The sequence below is a fragment of the Sphaerodactylus townsendi genome, linkage group LG01 (genome assembly GCF_021028975.2).
Source record: "Sphaerodactylus townsendi isolate TG3544 linkage group LG01, MPM_Stown_v2.3, whole genome shotgun sequence".
NCBI lineage: Eukaryota > Metazoa > Chordata > Lepidosauria > Squamata > Sphaerodactylidae > Sphaerodactylus > Sphaerodactylus townsendi.
Genome location: NC_059425.1, coordinates 159,793,008 through 159,819,374, shown reverse-complemented (window position 1 = coordinate 159,819,374; position 26,367 = coordinate 159,793,008). Strand labels below are relative to the sequence as shown.

Genomic DNA, 26,367 nt, shown 5'->3' with positions numbered 1-26,367 from the left:
ATCTGAGATGGGACTCATTCCCAGAACATACATTGGAGGAAGCATTTCTTAACATGTGTTCTGTTCCTTTCATTCCCCACCAAGACACCACAACCACACCAATGAATCTGGCATGCTTTATCTAGTATTAAGGTCACCTCACAGGGAATGGAACCCAGGCAAACTTGTACCTCAACAGCTTCTATTCCATAATAACTTCTACAACACAGACATGACAAAAGAAAACAAACTATTTTGAGCCACAACATGTGGTCAAAGATTGTACGTGACCGTACCAAGTTACGGGAGAGAAAGCAGCACTTTAAACGAGCTCTATGAGCCAGAACAAAAATGGATTTTGGGATGAGTGAGTGTGTTTGAAAGTTCAAAAGCCATAAAAGAGGCAACTGAGTCTGTCTGGCTGAAGGAAACTGAGGCCTATCCTGAAAGGATAAGGATATACCCAAGTAAGAAATTCAGGGCAAACAACAGCTATTCAGGGTGGGGAGGGAAGAAATTAGGCGGATTCTGGACGGGCAGGGTCAGTGGCATCCCACCGGTGCCGGTGGAGAACAGGGGGTTGAAGGGCAGCGTGGACGTCTCTCCCCATCCCCGCCAAGCTCCGTCAGGAGAGAAGGTGAGTGAGGGGAAAACTGGAGGCGCTGAAAGGCTCTGCAAGCCAGTGCCGTTCCCACGGCGCCGGCAGGGAAACGCTGTTTCTCAATGCCTCGCTCATTGAGCGAGCCAGGGAAACAGCGTTTCCCCCGAAAAAGCACCAGCACTACCTCACTGCAGAGGCTGCGGCTGTGCAAACAGCACCCCTGGAATGGTGTTTTTACTGTTCCAGGGGTGTTGTTTATCACCCATGCGGAATCCGCCCTAGTCAGGTAAAAATAAACATTAGTTAGATAGTGACCCTTGGTAGAGTCTGTTGATGTTCCAAAGCAATATAAGATGCTTTCTGAAGATGAAAAGGAATCAACGTGTGACCCACAGACCGCACATTTATTTTTATTCATATGACTTTTTCTATTTGTATAATGATGACATTTTTTCTTGCAAACAAGATAGAAATCAGGAGGCCTTTGGTCAATATTTAATAGCTGGTAAAAACACAAGACTGGCCTTTTAACACTACCTTGCGGACCAGTTTCGCAGAGAATGCATTTTAAGATTCAGAACCATCAGAGTGCACAAACTCAGGATGATAACCAACAAAGAAGCAATTTCTGACACTGTCGGAGGAGACTTATCCACAGTGTAAGCAGGTTAAAATGTCTTCCTGTTTCTTTTCTGAGCTGCCTTAAACATGTTAACCTCAGAGAAGCTTAGAAGGTACAAATCTATTAAATTAGCATATGTCATACTGGAGAGGGGAGATACCGCTAGAGATATTTTAGACCACAGAAGAAAAGCACTTATAGCCAGAAAGAAAGAATACTACATCTATCCATCTTTAAAACAAGGTGAATGAGCCTAACCATGCTTCAGATTTTCTGATGCATTTTCCAAGGAACGGAAGCCACTACCCTAACTCTTAACTTTCCTTTCCAATTTGCAGAGTCATTGGCATACTCACTGACTGAAACCCTTTCACAAAATACCTTGCTCTGCAAAACATAATTAAAATCCATCTGACAGTACCACATCACATAAGACAGCTTCCTTAACTACTCTGACATCATTGACTTTTTTAATCACAGTTCCTCAACCATGATTTGCAAATGCATGGGAGCAATATTCCTCTCACTGCTGCATGTAAAAAAGGCTGTATTAGCAACTTTCACTCTAGTTCACTTTGAATTTTTAAAAGGCAGTGTGCATTAGAGATCTCTTCCAAATGCACTGTCACTATAACGCAGCATTTTTCGCATGATGTTTCTTCTGCTCTGCCCACCAACTGGTACTGAATAAGCTTGTGTTATTTTTAACAACAAAATGAAGTTTTGGGTCGTTTTCCCTTTCATTATTTTTAAAACAGTACAGTTTTTGGTTGTTTTCATAATCTACCATCCGCATACTAAAGAAAGGTTTTATGCCAAGACTGTTTAATTCTCATGGCAATTTTGCCAAAAATACTTATCATTATCTCAACAGAACATACCCTGTAAAGACTCTAGCTGATTCCATACTATAAATACAGCTGCAGCCTAATTTGGCTCTTTTTTTTTGTATTAGCAACAAGCTGTGTGTATAGAATACTATAAACAAATACTTACTGTACCATGGGAAATGGTAAGGAAACCATTTTTAACCGTGCATTTCCTCTTCTGCCACACTTTTCTGATTCTGGTTTTAAAAACAAGAGACATCATGATCTAAATTTTGGTGTAACTGGAATTAAGTCTCATGAGAACACAAACTGTCTTCTATCTTTTTTTACAGCAGAAGTCCCTATGACACATACCCATCGCTTTTCTTGTAGAGGCTCCCGTCTCTTTCCGTGCCATGCTCCTTATTCCCCTGAGGCTGATGTAAACTGTATGTAGTACTCTGTCGGAGCTGAGAATCCTAAAGAGGTGAAGAAAACCGGTTACAACCAAACATCCTGTCCCTGCCAGCTGCAGCTTCATCTTCTCAGAATTCATTCCTCATTTTCCTTCTTGTTCCACGACTCATTACAAAAGATCAAATAAAACAGCAGTATATTTCAGCAACTTGCTTAGAATGCAAACAATGCCCAAGTAACTTTCACTTTTTCTACTGCTTGGCAAAAAACGGGCCACTTGAAATCCAAACGACACCCATACCTTTGAAATTCCCTACCTTCACCACTTCTTTTTCCCAGCTGCAAACACTATAGTGAGCCAATTTCATAATATTTGTTTTGACTGTGTTCCAGAGCTTTTTCAAATACTGTTCTGGACTCCTTAGTGGCACAGGTCCTACAATGCTCTGCCTTACCTGGCATGGAACCACCTACGTATCACATTCCAATCACTGCAGACAAGTTCCATAGTTCACTGAGCTAATGATGCAATTCTAATTAAGAAGATACTCCGTGACCCCATTTAGAGAACTAACGTGAACATGTAGCAATGTGTTTCTCAGTAAAAACTCACGCTGCAATCTTGTTGCATGCACTTGGTGAGTTTTCAGGAAACACCCTCTGAAAATCAGGAGTTAAGCCATGAAGAATTTCACCAGATCCTTCAGGACAATCCAGAAACGGAAACTATTAAAATCAATGCTCTGATTGCTGAAATACTGCCTCCTCATCAGAAAATCCCACTGGTTTAAACATTAGTTTGCTCCATCATTCAAGCACATCCTGAACCATGGCTTTTAAACTATGTCAAACACTTCAGGCTCCCACACACTCCTTCATTTCGTTAGAAAAGTTTTGCTCATAAACCATACATGGAAAAAGAGTACACGCTATTACAGTAAGTTAATAATTACACAACTGAGACAATATACAACATTAATCGATTTACATATGGATTTACCGAACATATTACACAGCCTAATGAGTTCTGATGAACTGAGATAGAGAAAAGCCAAGCAACTGGATTTTAGCAGAAAATATTTCCCCCCACATTGGCTTGTATCCAGTTTCTAGTACATTTTAATCAGCTGGTATAGGTGTCAACAATTTAGATAATACAAAGCAGGAGAGAGAATTGGGCAGATTCTTTAGGAGGAGCAACCCAGTTATCTGAAACATACATATAAATCATGCACTGTACTAATTCAAAAATAGTAAAAAGACTTACTCTCCTAGACTTCGGTCACAAAAGGCAAGTGCATTTTCGAAAGAAAAGAAGATCAGTTATGGTGTAAAAACATACAGGAAAATGTACCAGAAGGAAACATTAACAGGTTAAATTAAAGCTGTACTGTAGATTTGTGATTTTTTTTTTCGCACATGCACTCAAGTTTCAGGATCAGTAGTAAAGATACCACAAATTAGATTCCATCCCCAACACTGATAATCTTTCATTAATTTTCAGGATCGTTACATTGCATGCCTATACTCATATTACTGGTGCATTTGAAAGCCAGATACCTCTTGGTAGGTATCTACCAAGCAGAAAATACAGAAGACGTGCAGTGCAAAATTAGACACAGGATTCTTTCTATATGCTTTATTTCTGAATTATGACCAGAGCTCAGACAAAAAGAAACTATGCTCCTAAGACCCCTTGCCTCTACCTCGGCCTTCTTTAGTACCTAAAGCCACAGCCCAGCAAAATTATACGCACATATGAAAAAGTACTGGCTAGATCTTTAAAGTTCTCACCAAGCACTTTCACTTCTCAAGGTTCAGACAACTTTTCACTTTAAGGGACTATTTCCAAAGGGGTTGTTTTACACTGCTGTGTGATTTGCTGTTCCGCACTTATATGGAAGTAGAAACAAAGCTAGAGTTGTCGAAGGCTTTCACAGCCGGAATCACTGGGGTGCTGTGTGGTTTCCGGGCTGTATGGCTGTGTTCTAGCAACATTCTCTCCTGACGTTTCGCCTGCATCTGTGGCTGGCATCTTCAGAGGATCTGATCCTCTGAAGATGCCAGCCACAGTTGCAGGTGAAACATCAGGAGAGAATGCTGCTAGAACACAGCCATACAGCCCGGAAACCACACAGCACCCCAAAGCTAGAGTTCTACATAATACTTAATATAGCTTTTTAATCTTATTAAAATGCGTAATTTTGAGAAAAATCCTACTTTTTATATTTATTTATACCTTGCTTTGCTCCCCAGCAGGGACCTAAAGTGGCCTATTCACAACAATAACCTTGTGAGGTAAAGCAAGCAGAGATTGGTGGATTCTACACAGGGCAATGGTATAGGACAGTGGTGGCGAACCTTTGGCACTCCAGATGTTATGGACTACAATTCCCATCAGCCCCTACAATTGGCCATGCTGGCAGGGGCTGATGGGAATTGTAGTCCATAACATCTGGAGTGCCAAAGGTTTGCCACCACGGGTATAGGATGCAATACAAATTGGGGTTTTTTTTTTAGGGGGGGACTTCGTACAGGTCTCGTCCCCAAAAAGAGTCTGCCCCATTTTCTTCCCCTCAACCCAGGATTTCTGAAAACTGCTAAATCTGCAATCCTTTTGCAAAATCCCTGGTTGGAGTTGCTCTCAGGTGAACGACCAGGCAGGAGACGATTCATTTCCATCCCTTCCATTGCACGGTCTTCAGTCAGGGAGAATCCGTCTGCCATTGCAAGGAGACCCCTTTTTGTTTTTGAACAATTTTGTGTAATGCTCATGTGTAGCCATGCAGGTGCAGCTGATTATATTGTGGGACGATTGGCATGGCTGCAGGGATTCATTTTTGCATGCCTGCGTAGCTACGCACATGTTGCAAGAAATTTTTGTTAAAAGAAAAGTGTCTATGTGTGAAGGCGCGAAAGCAATCCGGATTGCTTTCATGGGCTCCAATTGCTGCCTGCATGGCATGCACGTGAATGGAAAAAGGGAAAAAGAGTTCCTTTATAACAACGGCAACCTGTTACACATTTGCTGCACAGAATCGACCATAGTGTGACTAGCCAGGTTCTCCCAGATGCTAGCCCAGACGCAAGCCAGGCACTGTTTTAGTCATCTTAGAAAACGTCCTACTTCTCCCAATGATTTTCCTTCTGCTCTGTTGTTTTTATGCAAATTAATTACTTCCTCTTTTCTTGGGGATGGAGGATTCTCTCCCGGCATTCATGGACCAGTATCTTAAGTAACAACACTTGTCCTCTTGGAAGGCGGAGGGTTTAAACATTTTGTTTATACTTTGTAGCCAGCCAAAGACACTGTTCATAATTTTGTATTCTTAATTACTACATCAAAATTATTAAATAATAACACATTTTTGTTTTAAAGAACAATGGTTTCAGCAGGCTATAAAGAGCAAAACTTTCCTTCCCCATACCACAGGAAAGATATGACAAGAGATTCATGAATACTCAGAAAATCAGCAGACCCAAAGGAGAACAGGAAGAAAATAACTATGCTGGAAGGAAAAATAAGGGATTAATATGTAAAGTGGCAGCAGTTCTGGGAAACCTCAGGTGTGAACTGACTGTACACATAGCCCGACACTGCAATAACATTTAAAAAATCTCCTACAAATCAGAAAACCAGAAAAACAGCACAGAAAACAGAACTTCAATGAACTGCCAACAAATTCAACGGAATTTCCCATTGAAAACTGAATGAATGAATCGTAGCAATTCTGAACTAAGTAGCTAGTCTGGAGAGGACTGGCAAAATACATTAAACTTGTTTCTTCAGCAGAGCACGTGGGAAATATTAAGCACATTTCTGCTTCTACATACAATTTCATCATTCATTGGATCCTGGACGATGATGTAAAGGTTGAGGCGTGGCTACTGTTGAGACAGGCCATCCTAATTCCTTGCTGAATTTAACAGAGTTCAACAAAATTTAACTTCCACACAAGCATAACTAGAAGGACTGCAGGTCATACCCACCATTATTAAGAAAGAAGTCCCTCCGCATTTTAATTCAGCATTTTAAAATTCAATGAAGACAACATTTTTTCCTACTTGTTATTTTCTCTCATGACCCTACTGTTCAAACACCCTCTACAAACCAAGGCCCTAAAAGAGGAGGAGGGATCCTTTTCCTTATCTTACACATGCAAACAGACTAAAATAATAAAATCAAATCTACAATGGGTGGCAGAATTCTGGATAAATCTGGGTCCCTTAACACCTCAGATACTCACACTTAGTGGATCCAGAAAATCATCACACTATCTGAAAGAGTACCAACATCATGTTTTGTTTCACACGGCACATTTTCTAATGCTTCCCAATTTTGTATCTATACAATTAGTTCAAGTGTGATTTTAAAACAAAAATCCACTGTCTAATTTACATGATGTCCTTGAACAAACTGCATAAATATGACACATTGAACCAAAATTGTTTTTCACTTGTATCCATCTCTGTGAACCATTACAAATGCCATCACTTAGATGCAAAACACGATATCTGAATGCTGCCTGATCAATTCAAACAGTGCACAGTTCCGGTATATGCTTGGTGAGAAGGAAGCAAGGAAGTCTCTGGGGAAAACAGTGTCTTGCCAAAGCTCTCTAACATATCTGCATATAATTGCAATGAATATTTTTTTAAAAGGAGCTCAGAAGTCATGACGGTGCTAAAACAAAGCTCCCAAACTTTAACATTTCTGTTACAGAAGTATTATCTTACATGCTCACCTCTTTCTGATCAACTTGAAGTGCAGATTTTAAAATATCCCTAAGTTGAATTAATTGTTTTCTTTCTTCATCTTGTGCTTGCTTGATCTGAAGTGGAGACATAATCAAAATTGAAATTTAGATGAGTACTGATTGACACTAATGCACATTTCGGCTGATGCAGATGTAATATTCCTGATCTCTTAACCCTGGCTGAGGATTATGCGTCTTCTTTCTTCCTTTCTCTCGCTATCCTCTCTCCCTCCAGCCACTGGCCTTAATCACAGTTAACTCCACTACTTAAACTCTTACTATTCATAACCTCCATCAAAAATTTCCAAAGCAGTTGACAAAAAAATCAGTGGAAACAGCCAGTATCAACAAGAGACTTAAAATCATAAGAAATTAAACAGCAGCAGATAATAAAAACACATCTACGCCAGAAAAGTATGACATTAGAATTTCAAAACATAGCTGAGTATTAAAAATATAACAATGAATACTAATATAATAGTGCAATAAAAGACAATACAATAGCAGAAATACAGGGCAAGGGGAAAGGAGAAAGGCAGAAAACACACAATTCAGCAAAATGCATGTGGGTAAAAAGACTTTTTAACAAGCTTGGCTCCAAGCACCCCACTGCGGGAGGAAAATCCAAGAGCTGTCAGAGGAAAAGCCTATTTTTGTACTGTTATGTACTTTACTTCAAAGAACTGAAATACACAGAGTAAGGTCTTTGTGGAAGGTCATACCTGGTGAGCAGATTCATGTGTTACATCAACCCCAATATAAGCTGAAGTTAATGCTACCTACACCTTACTCTTAATCAGAATATGAAATTGGGATCCTAAAGTAGCTGCCAAATCCTGGTTAAGAGAGAAACTGGCACTGACGTTAATGCCGATGTCACTGTCACATGGTGGAAATGCCAGTGGTGATCTGAACATGTGACTGTAGTACCTAGGTGCAAGGTAGGCATGATCTCCTAATCCACTCCTCTTTCAAGGTACAAATGCTAACATAGGTGATCTTTTACCTGTGGTTACATCAGGATCTGTACTTTGAAAGCTCATTCGTTAAACCATCCAATTACACAGGTAAGTTATGCATCAAGCACAACATTATGAGAAAAGTATGAGGAGTGATTTCCATATCATTCAGACATTCAAAAAGGTACAGAATGTTAAATCCTGTAATAAGTCTCGATAAACACCATAGTCCTATTCATGTTTACTTAGAAGTAATTCATATTAAAATCATCAGACTTATGCAGTGTTCAGACTGACTTGCAAGTTTCTTTGGTAAAACGTGGCTTTGATGCAAACGGCCATTTTTTAGCAGAGTTGGAGTCCCATACTTTGCAAAATCCACATAATTTTCAACTTACTGTATGAAGATCTGTAGACAGCTTTTCTATTGAAGGTTTGAGGCTTTCAACAGCTTTCAGACCATCCTGAAAGAAGCTTTGGAAGAGAGTAACTTAAAAAAAAAGGAAACTGTAAAAAATTAATTTAAAGTGCCTGAATTTTGCTGAACAGACAAGGCACAAAAGCTTTGATCAATACATATGTTTATGCACTCCATGATGGACTGATGGAAAAAGAGGAATTCTGTGAAGGAACTTTATCACAAATACATCTCCCTTCTAATATGAAACTAAAGGGAATGGCAGGATTCAGTAAAACTAGGCAAAAGGCAGCTGTTCTGCAAATCCTGTCTTGTGATTCATCTTTGAGATTTCCATAATGGAGAAGGAGGAAGAGAAACAGGTTACACAAAAATTCTCACTCTCAATACCTTAGGCCACTGTTTGATGCTCTGAGGAAAAACAGATGGTTACAATATCCCCGTTGCTATGTCTATTCCAATAACATTCTACTTTTCTACTAGCTGCTTGCTACTACAGGACAACCAAAAGTGGAAATTCACCAGTTGCCAAATTTTAATGAACAAAAAGAGTGACATTACTTGTAGCGCTCTGAAAGAGCTTGAACATAAAGAAAGAGGTGCATTCTCTTTCACATAAAATAAAACATCCACTTTATGACCTCGTTATGGAATAATTGGCTGTGATCCAGCATGGCCATTTATGCAGCTTAGGTGTAGGAAATGTACCCCTGCAGGCACTCTTTGGAGCCTCTGCTGCAGCAACTTCCACATTCCACAAGACAAGCCACCGTTCAGTCTTGTTGACTTCTAAGAGCAGCAGCAATGAACATTACAAATAAATGTCTTGTTTCCCTGTGTTTATTTTCCTAAAGCACATATAAAATGGTAGCTTTGGATTATGAGCACGCACAACATTTGTACCCCTTCATTCTTTGTTACGAGTTTGTCTCCGATTTGACTGCCTAAAGTTACATCAAGAATTTCTAATATCCTGCATCAGGATTTCTATTGTCTCGTTTGCATGCATGTCACTCATGACCCAAATCACATTTTCGATTTCCCTATCTTTTGTGTAAGACACCTGCAATGGTTCATACAAGCACTCAGATAACTAAGAAATGAAAACAGCCTGTGCTTGCATTTGGACACAGCAACCCAGATTCTATAGCTCCTTGCACATCCAGAGCATGTGAGATGCACAAGGAGAACAGCTGCTTCACTTCTGCGATGGTGAGGTCAACTCTCAATGGCATTCTTCCACAAACGAAACAAAAGGAATCTTTACGCACGAGCATGTGTGTAAGGGGATTCCTAAGGAGCTCTCGACTGGGTGGTCAGAGCTGAACGGTAGAAAGATACATCCACCAGCCTTTGAAATGGCCATGTGCATATTTCATTAGTTTGCAGGATGTTCGGAGTTTGACATTTTTATACAGAACTGGGAATTTCAGCTCTCAGTTTTAAAGAAACAGTTTCCAGTCCCAGCAGCAATGCAATAACATTTGGAACTGTGCAGGCAATCATTAGAGGCCAGATGGTGGATACAGGGAATTCCATGCAGACACAAGGCTTCTGGATCTCAGTCCAATCCCAACCCGAAGGCAGCTTCTACAGGCAGAACCATCTGAGTACACGCACATTCTTTACATGTCAGACAGTGTTTGCTAAAGGCTCAGACATCTGAGGCAGCCATGAGAAGCCCTAGGCTGAGATTGTCTTCCTTTATTTTGTTCTTTCCAGGATTTCTAGATCACTTTGCAGCTACTGCTTCCAAAACAGTGTTCAGACCAGTTCCATAAAACATCTCAAACTGATACTTTACACTGGACATAAAAACCAATGCAGACAAATCAATTATCAAGCTATCTCGGTATGGGAGCCAAGCAAAATTAGAGACTGGTTATTTAACAAAGAATTCCCAACATGATATAGAGAGTGCTGTTGACATGAATTTTGCCCCTTGGTTGTCAAAAATTAAGGAACATAATAATCAGACTCTTTATCTTACAAATTTAACTAATCTAAATTTAAGAAAGGCTTTTTACAAGTCCAAGATTTCAATCCTTCCCATCAAACTATCTTTTTGGAGGATATTACAAGAGTCTAAAAGATCAACGCGTATGTGATTGTGACTGAGATCAGATAGAAGATGTAAAGCATTATATCTTGTATTGTCCCATCTATTCTCATATCTGTAATTTATATCTTAAAAATACTTCAGAAAAATTATCAGGCACTGAGGAGAATAAAGTATGTTTTATAATGGTTGATGTCTTTGAGGATGCCACTTGCAAGGTAGCCGCATTTATTTTTCTCTCATCAAAACTTAGATTGAAGAAACGCTGTACCATAAAGGCTATAATCTGCAATAACTGTACAAATTTCTTAGCTTTTAAGGTTCTGTTCTCTCGTTTGTTCATAAGATTTAGCTTTAAAATGTTTGCATTTTAATTTGTTGATTTATTATTGTCTTAATTTGAATGGCCTATGGCTATGAAATGAAGATTGACTCTTGGACTATCAAATGTGTGATAAAGAACAAGTAAACCATGTCCCATCTGAGCTAAATGATAAGATTCGACTTAAAAGATTGACTTCAGAATGCCTACATGAATACAATAACATGGGAAAAACCCTTTTTGTAGTTAAGCTGCAGTTTTAGAAAAACTGTCACATACCTCCTGTAACACTGGCCTTTATCCCCTGCCTTATGAAATATTGGATTTTCATATTATTCCTTACACTGTGTGCTACAAAATGCCAGTTTCTATGTTTGTATGTGTAGGTAGCAGAGTGTCCATTTAAAAACAGGCCAAAGGCAAAAGGTCTGTTTGCAAAATTAAATCAATGCATGAGTTACTCCAGGCAATAGAATCTGGAAGCCTCATTGACCATGGGCATATCTTGATTACCACACCCCGCTAAACTGTTGTGATACAATGGATCCCAGAGAACTCCCTGGTACTAGACGTTATATCTGATGTGCTTTTGAGAAACCATTTTCTCAACCTCTAGATACGATCTCCCTAACAACAAGATCCCTTCCTGATTCACTCAAGCCTCAGCCAAATTTGAATACTTTAGGCAGAGACTTTAGGAAGTACCTCTGCATAAACCATTCAAGGTATCACTGATATAATCTAGGACCAATTGACCCCATTGTCCTGGGAAGTAGAGACAATAGATAGAGCTGCTAATTAGTTCAACCCCGCAAGTCCAGCAAGGAAACCCCAAGTAGTTGCAAAGAAACTAAACCTAAGTTTGAATTTCCCGCCTTACCTATGCAAAGGGGTATAAAAATACTGCACACCAGAGCCTCAGTGCTCAATACTATCCTGAACCTCTCTTGGTCACGTTGGTGTGAGACGCGATATATCGTCCTTCGCTTGGGTTCCTATGCTGGCATAGAGACCCTTGCCTTCTTCTAGATCTTCTTCAGCTGAATTTAGGTAACGTATGGTCCCCGCTTCCCCTCCTATTCTATCATCCAAAACCTATCTTTTCCTCCCTGTTTATATACTTAGGAACTGTGTGTATGAGCCTTAACGTCTCACTGTATGATTGCTTGCAAACAAAATTTATATAAACATATTTAAACTACAATTTGGTCTCATTTGCCTTCTCTGTAGAACGTTTCTAAAGCCAATTCTGGTATAGTTGTCTAAAAGATCCCACCTAGCCTGCCTCTCGCACTGCCAAGCTGAGTTATTTCTCCATTGCTACTTTGAGAAAAATATTCATACTGTTAAGCTAGGTAACAGATTTGGTGGATCATGCAGGCAAGACCGTTTTTGCCAAAAGGAGTAAGTGGATGCACAACTCCGCTGGGAAACTGACGTAGGAAATTGGATTTGAAAGTTCTGCAAGAGCTTTATTGAACTCTGTGTGTGTGTGTGTGTGTCTAGAGATGGAAAAAGGGAATTTTGGGTGGTTTTTCCTTCATCTCCTGATCTGCCTCGTCAAGACGCCCACAGCTGGCCACTAGCTCCGTCAGTGAGCAAGTCTGTATTTTAAGTGGGTGAGTCACAGATCGTATCCTGGCAATCTCTGCTGTCGGGTGGTAGAAAATCATACTTTAGTCTAGGGGACAATCTAGCGCGCGGCAGGGACAATCATATGGTTAGGGACCCTTTTTGTGTGTTACAGCTAGCTTATTCTCCTTTCCCAAAATACTAATGAATTGCAATTTAAAAATGCAATATATATACTATCAAAGCTGTAAGACTCCTGTTCTAAACAAGACAGAAAATACTGGATCTGCCAAAAGGGCTAGAGTTGGCAGGTCAGCCATGGAATTGGAAAAATTCCATACGTTACCTCTCAGCAATTGCTCAAAAAAGAGTGATGGAATAGAGGGCATGCTAATCAAACTTGCAGATGACACCAAATTAGAAGGGGTATCCCAGAGGACAGGGTCAGAATAGAGTTGGGTCAAAACTAACAAAACTAACAGAAAGATTAGAGTTGGGTCAAAACTAACAAAATTAATTTCAGCAGAGATAAATGTAAGATACTACACTTAGCAAAAAAACAATGAAATGCAAAGATATAGGATGGGTAACACCTGACTTGACAACATACATATGAAAGGGATCTGGGAGTCTTAGTAGACCACAAACTGTACATGAGTCAGCAGTGTGATGCAGCAGCCAAGAAAGCCAATGGAATTCTGGACTGCATCAATAGGAGTGTAGTGTCAATTGTGTATTCCTGAATTGTGTATTCCTGCATGTAAGTAACAGTACTATTGGCCAGACCTCAGCTGGAATACTATGTTCAGTTCTGGGCACCACAATTCAAGAAGGATATTGAGAAGCTGGAATGGGGGGTGACCAAAATGGTAAAAGGACTGGATTCCATACCCTACGAGGAGAGACTTAGGGAGCTTGGAATGTTTAGATTGGAGAAGAGAAGGTTAAGGAGTGACATGATGGCCATGTTTAAATATCTGAAGGAATGTCCAGTTGAAGATGGAGCAAGCTTATTTTCTGCTGCTCCAGAGACTAGGGCAACGAGTAATGGATTCAAGGAACAGGAAAAGAGATTCTACCTAAACATTAGGAAAAATTTCCCGACAGTAAGGGCTCTTCGGTAGTAGAATACACTGCCTCAGAGTGTGGTGGAGTCTCCTTCTTTGGAAGTTTTTAAACAGAGGCCGAATGGCAATCTGTCAGGAGTGCTTTGATTGTGTATTCCTGCATGGCTGGGGGTTGGACTTGATGGCCCTTGTGGTCTCGTCCAACTCTACGATTCTATGAAAAACAACAGCTTTGATCTTGACTACAACTTCTGCAGTTGGAAGGATTCCTGTGCACAAAAATATGCCTTTTCCACCCTATTCCTGCTGCAACACCTCAAAAACCCACTAGAAGCACTGCTCCCTGCATGGTACTTTTAGGCAGGATCTAACCCTCTCAATACATTGCAGCAATCGGTACAAGAAGAAATTAAAAATGCACTTCCTGTTGAACAGATACAGTTACAGGAGTGACAGCATGTGGCACTGTTAACAACCTAACACACAACACACTGTTTTAAAAACTTGGAAAGTATATAGGATATATGCAAAACTTCGATCTTCAAGGCAAAATTGAAAGTTGGGAGACAATACAGCACATACTTCACATATGACACATTATTTTTAGCATACTAAGGGTGTGATATGCCAAAGAAGTGCTTGTCTACTCATAAGAGTCTAGCTCTGTTCAATGGAGGTCTCTGGGGCACTTCAATTTCACAGTCACTCTTTGTAGCATTAATTGTTAGTTTTGTTACTGGGTACCCAATCCCACGTTTATTTTTTAACAGTAAAGCAAGGCTGAGGTGGGAGAAGGCACATGCAGGAAAGAAGCAGAAGGTGGTAGGGGGTCCTTTAACCTTCCCTTCACCCACATTTCCCCCTCCAAATGTCCCCACCATCTGCTTATTGCCCAGCTAGGCTTATGTCCAGTTGAAGAGCCCAGCTGGGGAGAAAATGGCTGAAGGGGTATTTGCAAGGGAGAAGGGGAAGGCTTGTTAAACACCTCACTGATACATCAAAATCATTCATCCTTCAGTGTTTCAGTACTGAAAATGAGTACGAACTCATCGCTGTCAGAACAATAATCCCTAATTGTGAATCTTTCTTTTTTAAAAAATGTCTGTCACTAGATATACTCTGCAAACCGTGAAAGCTGGTCCAACAGCCTGCCTCCGTCCTTTTCACAAAGAGATTACAACTGTTGCCAAATGACCATGTGGAAATTATGGACTGCAGACAACTGCGTGCTACGGCTTAATGCTTCATTTCATTTAAAATAATACACCAAACAAGACAATAATTGACCTTTGCAACCGTTAAGTCTGATGGGAAAACGGCAGCAAAATACATGCAGCTGAACTACAAAGGTAACATTTGTATCTTCAAAAGACATTCATTTTCCACCATTAGTTTCTATGTTGAAGACATAAAAATGAGGGACATTTACTCAAAGATATAAAACGATAAACATTACTACAAAGATATAAAAACCTACTTGCACTGCGCATGGAAATACTTGATAAGGTTTTGAAGCAAGTCAACTCCTTTTTTAATCTTGATTTCATTTACTTTCAACAGGTACTGTAAAAGACAGAATTAACGCAAATTATATTAATTATTGTTTTAGAACTAGCCCCAAGGCTAGTGCTATTTAAACTTTCTTTAACCATAGCTTGAAGACACTTCAAAACACTATTATTTGGAAACAAATATATGCTGAAAAAATTCATTTAGCCAACCAACATAAGCAAGAGAGCTACCGACCATGTTCCAAAGAACAAATTTTGAAATATTTTCTAGTTGCAGACAAATCTTTTTTTAGGAGATGGTAGTAAACAAAGAGAATCAATGACCTTAAAGCTATCTGAACATCTTTGTTCATGCACACATCTCAGCTACAGAACTGTTCCTGTCAGTCACTCTTGTGTCTAAAAACATCATGTAGAAAAGGCTTTATTGTCCGTTTGCTGAATGGATTGGAAGTACATGTGTGCTTTGCAAAGAAGTACAGTAAAAACACTCTTACATTTTGAGACAAGGGAACAGTTTGTGGGAATGGTCCTATGACTTTAGAGTGCAGCATAGGAATCAATCCTCAAAAGGTTTCTACATGAGCTCTCTCCAAAACTTAAGAATTCCCAAAACTGAAAAGAATTTAGAAGGAACAGTATAGGAGAGTGGTGAATACTGTTCAGTGAATCTGAAAATAGGCAATACATAAAGGATCGGTAGTGATGTTTCCCCAGCAACTCACAAGATATACAGTGATCATGTTGTTAACAGGAAACCTCATCCCAAGAACCACATGAAAGGGACGAAAGGACACATACCTGGTTCAATGCAATGGCAAAACCTTGGCTTGCCCCTCCCACCTCTGATCCCTGCCCTCCTGCTTCAGACACTGTGGACTGGATTCACAGCAGTGTTTCTATGGATGGAAGCCTTTCTGCTCACCTCCTTCCTCCCACTACAGCCTCAAATGTCCACCAAAATGCTGCTCCTTGACAATGTGACCCCTTCCAGGAGCACTTTTTTGGTGCCATGTTGGGCTACAGCAGGAGGAGAGGAATCAGAAGTTGAACCCTGCCGGCAAAAATTCTTCACCCCATGGAAATGCTTTGATGGACCCATGTGCATTGTTTGAAATTATGCCCAAACCAGCAACTTGTTGGCCTGGATCTAATCAATTCATTCCACTAATGGCAGAACTTTCTTTGGGTACAAGGAGCCCTCCCTTGACACAAGAGCGGTTTTTACAGGGGTGTACCGCCCAGGGGGACGTATGGGGTCAAATGTCCCCCAGGCTGCGGCCATTTAGTCATGTAGGAGTGGTGGAAAATCAGCCCCCACACCCCTTCTCCTTCCCCCTGGGTCCATACACTGACTTCAAGACCTGGTGCAAAAAAAGTTGTTTGGTCATGTGGGCAGGGGGAGGGCAGCCGCCATACTGGGGGTGGGGAACTTAGATTTTGCACCGGGCTACATTTTTCCTAGATACACCTCTGCGTTTCTACCAGCAGAAGACTTCTTACTTACTTACATGCCTTATTAAAAAAGTCAGGGTTTGTATCCAGCCAACCATTGGTGGAAGGTGAGGACAGATGCAGCATTCCCCTTCCCTTCAGCAGTTCCTTTAGAACCCATGAGAAGATTGTCCTGGGAGTATGAGACTGGGATGGATGAGGCAGGGAGGAATGGGGGAATACAGCGAGGAGAAGGAAGGGGATGGAATTGTTCCCACTTCCTCTTTCATCCACCAATTTCTCCCCCATCTCACTGTAGCCTTTGAATTTGCATGGCCCCTTACTCACACAGATACCACAAACCAGGGAACAATTTGTGCAGAGTTTTACAGAAATGGATGTAGGGAGGGGAAGGCTGAGAAACTCCACAGTGGAAGTCCACAACACAATTCCAGTTCCCCAAACCAACCCACTCTTGTACAATGCTGAAAGAACCAAGTTTAGCGCTGAAATTAATATACTATGCTTTTGGGGAAAATCCATAAGGAAGCAAGTTCATTAAAAACCCCTGAGGGCATCAGCAGCTCTTTCCCAACAGCTGTTAAATTTCCCTACTTAACCAAGTAAAATGAGATTTTCCTCTCCCAACAATACAGCAGCAGATGGTGACTTGCACAGGCACGGGAGTCAATCCTCTTAGGCTAGGCTAGGACTATTGGAACGACTTTGCCTGTTTGGTTTGCTTTTAATCTGCAAATAATGAACTAGGCAGCTTGCCAATTTATCAGTTGTTTGTGGGAATGGCAACAAATACTTTCCTGAAGTTGACACATCCAGATAACTTCAAAATCCTTTTGCCACAGATAGCTGCAGATCAAGATGAATTTATGAATGATAGTGACAATGAAATGGGCTCCATTTTTTACCTCACACATTTGTAACTGGAAGAACCTTCTTTCTTTTTCCATCTCTTCAGCTATTTCAGCCCCACTTATTTCTGTACGGATCATTCCATGCAGTTTAGCATGCTCCTTTTTCTCTTTCTCTATTTTTGTCCTGTAGGGAAGGGGACCAACAAAACCAGACTGTTAGGCCAAATATTCTCCCTCAATTTATTCAAGAGTTCTACTGAACATTCTGAACTGGTGTAGGCAATTCTTGACACACATGCCAGATCACTGTGCTTGGTATGCATAACTAGTTGTCCACCCAACCAACTGAGCTAAACCCATGAGGTAATGGCAGCATCACAGCTTGGCCATAGCTTGGAAAAAAGTGACGGGGATGATTTATGCTCATCACCACCTCCAAGTCCTGAGGCAAGTCACTGAGGCTCTGGCAGCAGAACTGCAGCTTATACCCAATCTCTCTGTTCAAGTTCAAAACTTTTATTTCCTCAAAGTTCAAAACTTTTATTTCCTATGGCAACATCTCAGGAAGAAAAAAAAATCCGAAAAATGCCATATTAGCTTTTGGGGGTGGGGGGTTAACTGAAAAAAAAAATCCACAAAAAAAGCTGAGCTGAATACAGTGAAAGCTGATAAGCCGAATCAGTAATGGCCTGATTGCCAAAGCTCTAACAAGGAACTTATTTTTTTTAAAAAAATTAAGTCTGATGGTGAGGCGGTTGCTTGGGCTTCAAATGTTAATACTTCCCCTTCAACCTACTATGGCATGGTCTGTGATGGGGTTCCTGAGGGACTCTGCAGACCTGAAAAAATCCCCCCTCCTGGAGTGCTGAAGGCTTCTATGCCTACAATAAGTCTCCCCTGTTCTCTTCCTGACCGGTGAGTGGTTTCCAGGGAAACAGCAAGGCATTCTTGATTGGCAAATGGGAGAGCTCCCTGGAAAGATTATCTGCTCAGCCAATAAAAGCCATGCATTCTACAGAAACCTTAGGCTTCTGCAGCCTAAAACTTTTGCAGAGGCAATGGTGGCCAATGGGGATTTCCCTTAGAGGCAATATTGATGTTTGGCCAACCACAGAGGGTTTTTCCCCCTGAAAAACCTAACAGTTTTTTTTCTGATCTTGGTCAAATCCTACAAATTAGTTGTGCTGGAACCAGCATCAGTTTGTGTGCAAAGTTCACCAAAACTCATTTGGAACACCAGCTAAGAAGTTTAAGAAGAAATTCCTAGGAAGGCACAATGTGTATATATAAAGTGTGATCAACCCTACTAATGGCATTGTTCACAGCAAGTGATTTGGCAGAGATAGTTTGCCATTGCCATTCAAGTATTTCCAGGATGCTATACCATTCCACATCCCCCAGAAGAAACAATAGGACTTTGAAAATCTTTTGCTAGCACTGAATCTTGAAGGGATATAGATTGTGCTGCCCACATTAACCCCCCCCATTATTCCCCCCAAATCCATGCCCAACTACAACAGAAAACAGCAGTAGATCAGCATGAAATCAGTATATATAACATGTCCAATCATCACAACATGACCTATGCATCATATACCCTACCCTATTTTCGTAACTACCACTGATTTACAGACGAATCCACATACTAGGGAAACCAAGGACAGCACCAGTGTTGTGCTGCTTAGCTGCCTCCAGAAGGCTCTCTGTTGGCATGGGCAGGCAGAAAATAATTTTTAAAAATGCTGCCAAAAAGCCCTCCATAGGTGGCATAAGTCAGAGCCCCGGGCTGCAGCGTACTTCTGGGAATGCCTGCCCCCCACGCCAGTGTCTGATTGGATGCCAGTGCAACTTTGTGACAGCCCCGACTTCCATCCAATCAGATTTTGCTGCTGTGGAGCTGAGGTGTGGCCAGCCGCCGGCTCCTTTGCTTCCTCTGCTAGCAGGGGTGCCCCTTGCACTAGTGGAAGGGGCAAACACATCAGCACAAGGCCATACTGCTCCCTGAAGCTGTCTCAGCTACCCCCCCCCCCCCGATTGGGCCAATCACCTTCTCTGAATGATACTCTCTACCTCCAGCACCCCTGGCCAATCCAGAGCAACAGCTGTCATTCCTTCCTGTTACTGAGCTAGCTGGGACTGTGAATACAAGCAAAGACGGCCGGACTGGACGCTTCTAAGTCTTGCTAGTCCAGCTGTCCTGACTCCAAAGGTCACTGCTCATTTTTTAGAAGGCCTGTTTTGATTCATGAGTAACAAAATGGCACAGCCTAAACAGGAAAATCAAGACCTACAAAACAAAAATAGTTCACTGGAATGAATGTCTTCATTGTCCACTTAAAAATGTTTATGGGTACCCCAGATTACTATTCTGGAAAAGAAAGTTAATGAACCAAGTGTACTAAAACAAAAGATACACTGTGGAGTTATTGTTATTATATCCTCACAGTATGTTTGAAAATTCTGGCTTAGTCACAGCTGTGCCCAACGCTGTAGAATGTTCATACATATACATCATATCAAACAATATGCAGCAAACTGCAGCATATGCAAAGGAGGAAAGATGAGTGCGGAGAAAAGCTTTTCTTTAGAGGATGATGACAGGAAACAATCCTTTGTTGGAATCTATTCCGAGTTTCCATAACAACAGCAATAATGGATCAAAAGAATGACCCATCCATCTTGTCCCAAACAGCAACCCAATTTGAACGTTTCAGAAAGTCTTAGCAGCTCAGGGTATTAAAAATGCTCCACTCCATGTCACACATTTTCAGTCATGGCAGTGTAACTTAACAGGTCATATTGCGTACAATCTTCTTTCAGAGCCAGTGTGGTGTAGTGGTGAAGAGCAGGTGGATTCTAATCTGAAGAACCAGGTTTGATTCCCTACTTCTCCACCTGAGTGGCAGAGGCTTATCTGGTGAACAAGATGTCTTTCCGCACTCCTACATTCCTGCTCGGTCACCTTGGGTTGGTCCCAGTTCTTTGGAACTCTCTCAGCCCTACCTATCTCACAAGGTGTCTGTTGTGGGGAGAGGAAGGAAAAGGAGCTTGTAAGCCACCTTGAGTCTCCTTACAGAAGAGAAGGGGGGGTATAAATCCAAACTCTTCTTCTTCTAAATGTCAAAACCACCAGATATCACCATGATCGAGGACGAGAAAGTGACCATCATCGACATAGCAGTCCCCGGTGACAGCAGGGTCATTGAAAAAGAACATGAGAAGGTCACTAGATACCGCGATTTGAAAATCGAGCTTCAGCGTCTATGGCACAAACCAGCTGAGGTCGTCCCAGTGGTAATCAGCACGCTGGGCACCATCCCAAAAACACTAGGGCAGCACTTGAAACATCTTCGAATTGACAAAATTAACATCTGTCAAATTCAGAAGGCAGCCCTGCTGGGATGCGCACGAATACTACGCCGATACATTACAACTTCCTAGGCCTCTGGGTGAGGCTCGAATTGTAATGAAGGCCAACAACAAGCTAAAGATCTGGAGGCTGTGAAATCTACAACAACGACGACGACGACGACGACGAAGAAGAAGAAGAAGAAGAAGAAGAAGAGGAGGAGGAGGAGGAGGAGGAGGAGGAGGTGGAGTTTGGATTTATACTCCAGCTTTCTCTACTGTAAGGAGACTCAAGGTGGCCTACAAGCTCCTTTCACTTCCTCTCCCCACAACAGACATCTTTGTGAATTTGGTGGGGTTGAGAGAGTTCCAAAGAACTGTGACTTGCCCAAGGTCACCCAACAGGAATGTAGGAGTGTGGAAACACATCTGGTTCACCAGATAAGCCTCTGCCACTCAGGTGGAGCAGTAGGGAATCAAACCCGGTTCTCCAGATTAAAATCCACCTACTCTTAACCACTACACCACACTGGTTCTCCATCACTAGCAGATCAGGCTGTATTACATCAAATGGCATCTGCTGCACTGAAAATGTAATCAATCAAGATATTGAGCTACTGAGAGCAGGCAAGACTCAGCTTTGAGGGCCTCGTTACAATAACAGTTTGTTTGCTGGAAGTGTGAACAGAATTCCTGTCACAGGCATTCCTTTCCCACACGTTCTCTTAGCATGCCATTGACAGAGTGTGCGTTTTCTCAGCGGAAAGGTGCGTTACCAGACAAGATAAGTGCAGTTGAAGACGGCTTGGTACAGCAGACAAATAACTCCACCACACAGTAGCTTCACTTCAAAGAAGGAATTTTACTCACAGGTGCAAGCTATATCTACTGAAATCATCCACCAGCACCATAAAATACTTGGCACCTCCTTGTGTGGGTGAAAACGGGCCAGTTAGGTCAACATGAATAAGAGAAAACGGTTTATCTGTTTTTCTTTGACTGACTGTAGTTGAGGGATAGGCTTTCACTTTAGCTTTACTGCACACTGCACAGTCAAGGTACTCGCGGCCAAGGCCAACATTTACATCACAAACTTTATAGGTGCCTCAAAGTAGAAAAAACTGGAATGCCCTAATATACCAATGTGGCAAGCATGGACACAGTTGTCATGCATAGGACGGTTAGATAGACAAGAAACATGTTCTTCACTGCCTGCTTTCTTGGGAATCATTTTGTACAACTTATTCTCAAGCTTTCCCTTTGCACAGACAATGCCATTCAGTTTCACATAACACTTGTCATCAACAAAATCAACTTTATAACAAATACATGAGTTAGACTAGCTACTGATGTGGAGCAAAATCCAGATTTTGCACTAACGGGACATTTTTAAGAGATTTGCCTAAAAGAGGCACAAGCGCCAGTTCATTGTAGCAAACTAACTTCCACTGGACTGCCGTCAGCAAGGCTTCACGTGAAGAGCAACTGTTGATTCTTTGGCGTCTTCCAACGGGGACTTGGAATTTACGATGCTGCTCAGTACAAGCGAAGTCAATCAACCCAGGATACAGTCTTAGAATCTTCAGCACCATTAACCAACAAAGCAGATTCATCTCCTGACTTGCTTCTCAGGAAAAGACTTCTTTTTGTGTTTCCCCTTCTGTTGCCTCAATTGGCTAGATCCAGAACTTGCACAATTCCGGGCTAGATGCTTGTCTGACCATGGCGTAGCGAAGACGCACAGCAAAGGATTTCACAGACTCCGGCACGGCTCTTCCTCTTCCGGACACCGACAGGCCGAGAACTGCTCTCTACGGCACATTCATCCGAGCGACAAGCACGCTGGTAATCCTTTTGTTTTTGCCACTCCAGCAGACTGGTCGTTCTGGTCGAAAATAAGCTTCGTCTTCTTTCACATTCTGTAAAGACTCCAAAACAAGCCAGCTCCCAAAGAACTGTCCAAGGGCCAAAGTAGGAGATAAGATTTACCAAGCCTCTTGGAATGCGGCCACCTGCTCTCCAATTCAGCGAAAAGAGTCTGCATAGCCTGCAGAGTGAGTTGAGACGCACTCACCAGCCTTCAAAGCTTCAGGTTGTACAGCTTACTGGCGTGAGTAGGACTTTGGAACCATTGTGTCTCTCTGGTACAGCCTCTTGCTTTAACACCTCCCAGACATCGCAGGCACTTGCGGCGTTCTGCAAAGTATACCAGCTGAGAGTCAGCCACCGCCAGGATGATGGTAAACCTCTTGCTTTCTTTTCATCGGCTCTCCGTTCGGCTGCAACTCCGGCCCGGCGGCGGGGGGTACCTCAACAATGCTCCACAGGTCGTCTCTGATAAGATAACTCTTCATCTTACAGCTCCACGGCATGTAGTTCGACCCGTCCAGCCTCTCAAAAGGCAAACTGGATGCTGTAAACGCCATGACTGCCTTTGTTCCACTCATAGCTCGTGCTCTTCACGCCAACAACACTCCTCGGCACTACCTTACTCTCGTGTAACGCCAAACTCTGGGCCCATAACCTGACTGAGTGTGCGTTTTCTCAGCGGAAAGGTGCGTTACCAGACAAGATAAGTGCAGTTGAAGACGGCTTGGTACAGCAGACAAATAACTCCACCACACAGTAGCTTCACTTCAAAGAAGGAATTTTACTCACAGGTGCAAGCTATATACAAGTGAATATCAGAGAACAATCCGGCAGCATGCTTCGCAGCAAACATATAACCCTAACAGCTCATGTGCACAGATAGTGCTCTACTATTATACAAACACTGCCCAATCACATTGAAGGCCACAGCACCAGATCAGACTGGTTTGATTCAGTTACACCAGGCTTTTGCCAACTGACTCTGGCTGACAGATGCTGTCATCTAGATCTTCATGATCTGTGCACAAGATGCACTCCTCTTTATTTTGATTCCCTGACAGCCATGCTGTTAATGTTTAAGCATACGACAGAAGATGAAGTGCAACAAAAACAAAGCAGAGCTCCATTTTTCAGACCAGTTGGCCATATCCAAAGGCCCAGTGGCATTCTGCCATAAAGCACTAAGTAATTCTTGTACCAGTAGCAATGTCCAAGCCTTACCAAATGGAAACCAAAAGTTACGCCCTCCAGTACGCACAAGGAGGCACATACAGAGAGACTTTCCCTCTAACAAGATATTTCTGCCATCAAAAATTTAGCATCACAGGATCCAAATCAGCACAAGCAGAGCTCTGCTCACAGAATGGACTTGCCAATCGCCTCCTGCAGCAACCCTATGTTTCCTGAGATATATATGTGCCCTGCCCTTTTTACTAGCAAAAAACAAGTACTGGCTTCAAGCACAGTATTTCCATGTAACGTTAAGCAGAAGTAAACTTGCTGCAGGTGAAAGGGAAGCTTTTGCTGTTTTTAAATTTCTGTTTTGAGGAGGAGATACTGCAGTTCAAGAGAAGGGGAGTGTCCCGATTCCAAATAAATAAAGCAAAAGTTCTCAAAATGGCGGGAGCATTGCAGTAGCAGGAATGTCATCACATCAACGGTTCTGATGGGAAATGAAAACCTTGAGTTTCAGTCTATCCAAGGAAAACAATTCTGAAAACAACATGGTGAAAAAAAAATTCAGAAATCTCTTTAAAGGAAATCCCTTCAAAAACAGTTATGGGACATTCTGCATCTTTGCAACAGCATCCTCCAAATGGAGAAACTACTATGGGGCATGTACTCCGACAGCTCAGGAAACCCAGCTTCCAGTTTTCAAAAGAAAGCAAGATTTAGTTTTCATGACTGGAAGAAATCAGAAAAAGATTAATGTAATTCCCAGTGATCAGTGGGTGGGGACAGCTCTCTATTTTTATTGACCTTCTACCTTTACCCTGGCCTCTTCTGTCTTTCAATTCCTACTTTACCCTCTACCCATCTCATTCCCGGAAGAAAAATTATTTATTTGGGGTGTTGTGAGTTTTCCAGGTTGTATGGCCGTGTTCCAGTAGCATTTTCTCCTGACATTTTGCCTGCACTTGCTTTACTACCATCAGATCCTCTGACGATGCCAGCCACAGATGCAGGCAAAATGTCAGGAGAAAATGCTACTGAAACACGGCCATACAACCCGGAAAACCCACAACACACCAGTGATTTCGGCTATGTAAGCCTGACAATACAATTATTTACTTACTTATTTCATTTACACCTTTCTTCCCAATGAGGACCCAAAGCATTCTTCTCACTTGCATTTTATACTCACAACAACACTATGAAGTAAACCAGGCTGAGACTGTGTGATTATCTGAAGGTCACCCAGTAAACCCCTATGGCACTGTAAGTATTCAAACTTGGTCTCTCAGACCTTCATCTGACACTCTAACCACTGCATATACTGCTGTACTGCTGCAGCATGAAGTTAAACTAGCAGTCCCCCTTTCTATGTATGTACATTGCAAATATATCATGTTTCGCATCACTTTTATTTTTCCACTATGTAATGTTTCTGTTGGTTTTTCTCTATCCCATCCACTTGCATGCACCCCCAGCCACGTCGCGGTGGACAGTCGTAAATAAATCAGAGCCCCTACCTCTTCACCCTGAAGACCAGCAGCTCCATGGTTTAGAACATTGTTACGACAAAAGGCACTACGTATCGGCCATATTGATATGCTGCTGCGCTGATATGTAAAGCAGGTTCTCTGAATTCACAGCTTCCATTTTGCTAAAAAATGTATGTCTTTAGTCCTTTCCATCACAGGCATATAAGGAAAACGGCATAACTCCACAAAGGAAGGAGATAGAGACTTACATTTTTTAATGAAAACTGGGAGTTCAAAGAGCCTCCTTGATAGACCACTATAGCAGTTTATCAACATATCAGTATTGTTGTGCCCTTTTAAAAAACAAAGTCATGATACCAAAAGAAATAAAAGGGGTGGAGTTCTGTCATGCCACTAATAATGGCAGCCCCCTCCCTTGAACATTCTTATTCAAAGCACGTGCAGAAGAAAATAAACTGACACAAGTGTAAAAATGTTGAGGGAGGGCAAACATATTGAAAAACTGTGCTCAGACTGACTCTAATGCTTGTGGATCAGCTGCCAAGAAAATCAGAAGTAAGTTGAACATGAGAAAAAGCCCTTTGTTTTCCCATATCCTGATAAATTCAGTGGGAATAAATGCGCCTGGGGTAAGGCCATTAATAGCAATTCCAAATTACTTCCAGAGAGGTAACCACATTAAGTTTGTTGAAGCAAAAGCAAATTTCAAATTCTGGTTTAAATCCTAACTAGGTTTTCCACTGATGCCAGCAGAAGGTGAGTGGAGTGAGTTTCACCAGTGCTTCCCTTCTACAGACCACCCCCCATCACCCCTCCCCTGTCCCAGCTGTGGTTCCCAGAAGTCCACTGACTCCTGGAGGAAGAATCTGAGGAGGCCTGGCAGGATGCAGTTGGAGTGGGCAGGCTGAAAAGTTCCCTTCCAAGGACACTCCTGTGCTTGTATAGCAGAGGCTCCAAATAACTCATTTCTGAGGCTATCATTGGCGAAAGTAGGAGCAAGATAGCGCTGAGCACTTTTGTTTAGCAGTCTTTCAAAGCTTTATCAAGAGGAACAACGTTCCATGTGAAAATAAAAAGATAATCCA

At 41.8% G+C, this 26,367-nt stretch overlaps 1 protein-coding gene across 1 annotated transcript in view; it reads right to left on the bottom strand.

Moving 5' to 3' along the window:
- Window positions 1–26,367, bottom strand: part of ASAP2 (ArfGAP with SH3 domain, ankyrin repeat and PH domain 2) — a 119,146-nt gene that overhangs the window by 46,157 nt on the left and 46,622 nt on the right. The window contains 8 exon segments of the mRNA XM_048505976.1: window positions 2,199–2,268; window positions 2,387–2,490; window positions 3,696–3,704; window positions 7,174–7,260; window positions 8,543–8,618; window positions 15,060–15,145; window positions 17,454–17,583; window positions 26,295–26,338. Coding sequence (XP_048361933.1) covers window positions 2,199–2,268; window positions 2,387–2,490; window positions 3,696–3,704; window positions 7,174–7,260; window positions 8,543–8,618; window positions 15,060–15,145; window positions 17,454–17,583; window positions 26,295–26,338 — 606 coding nt within the window.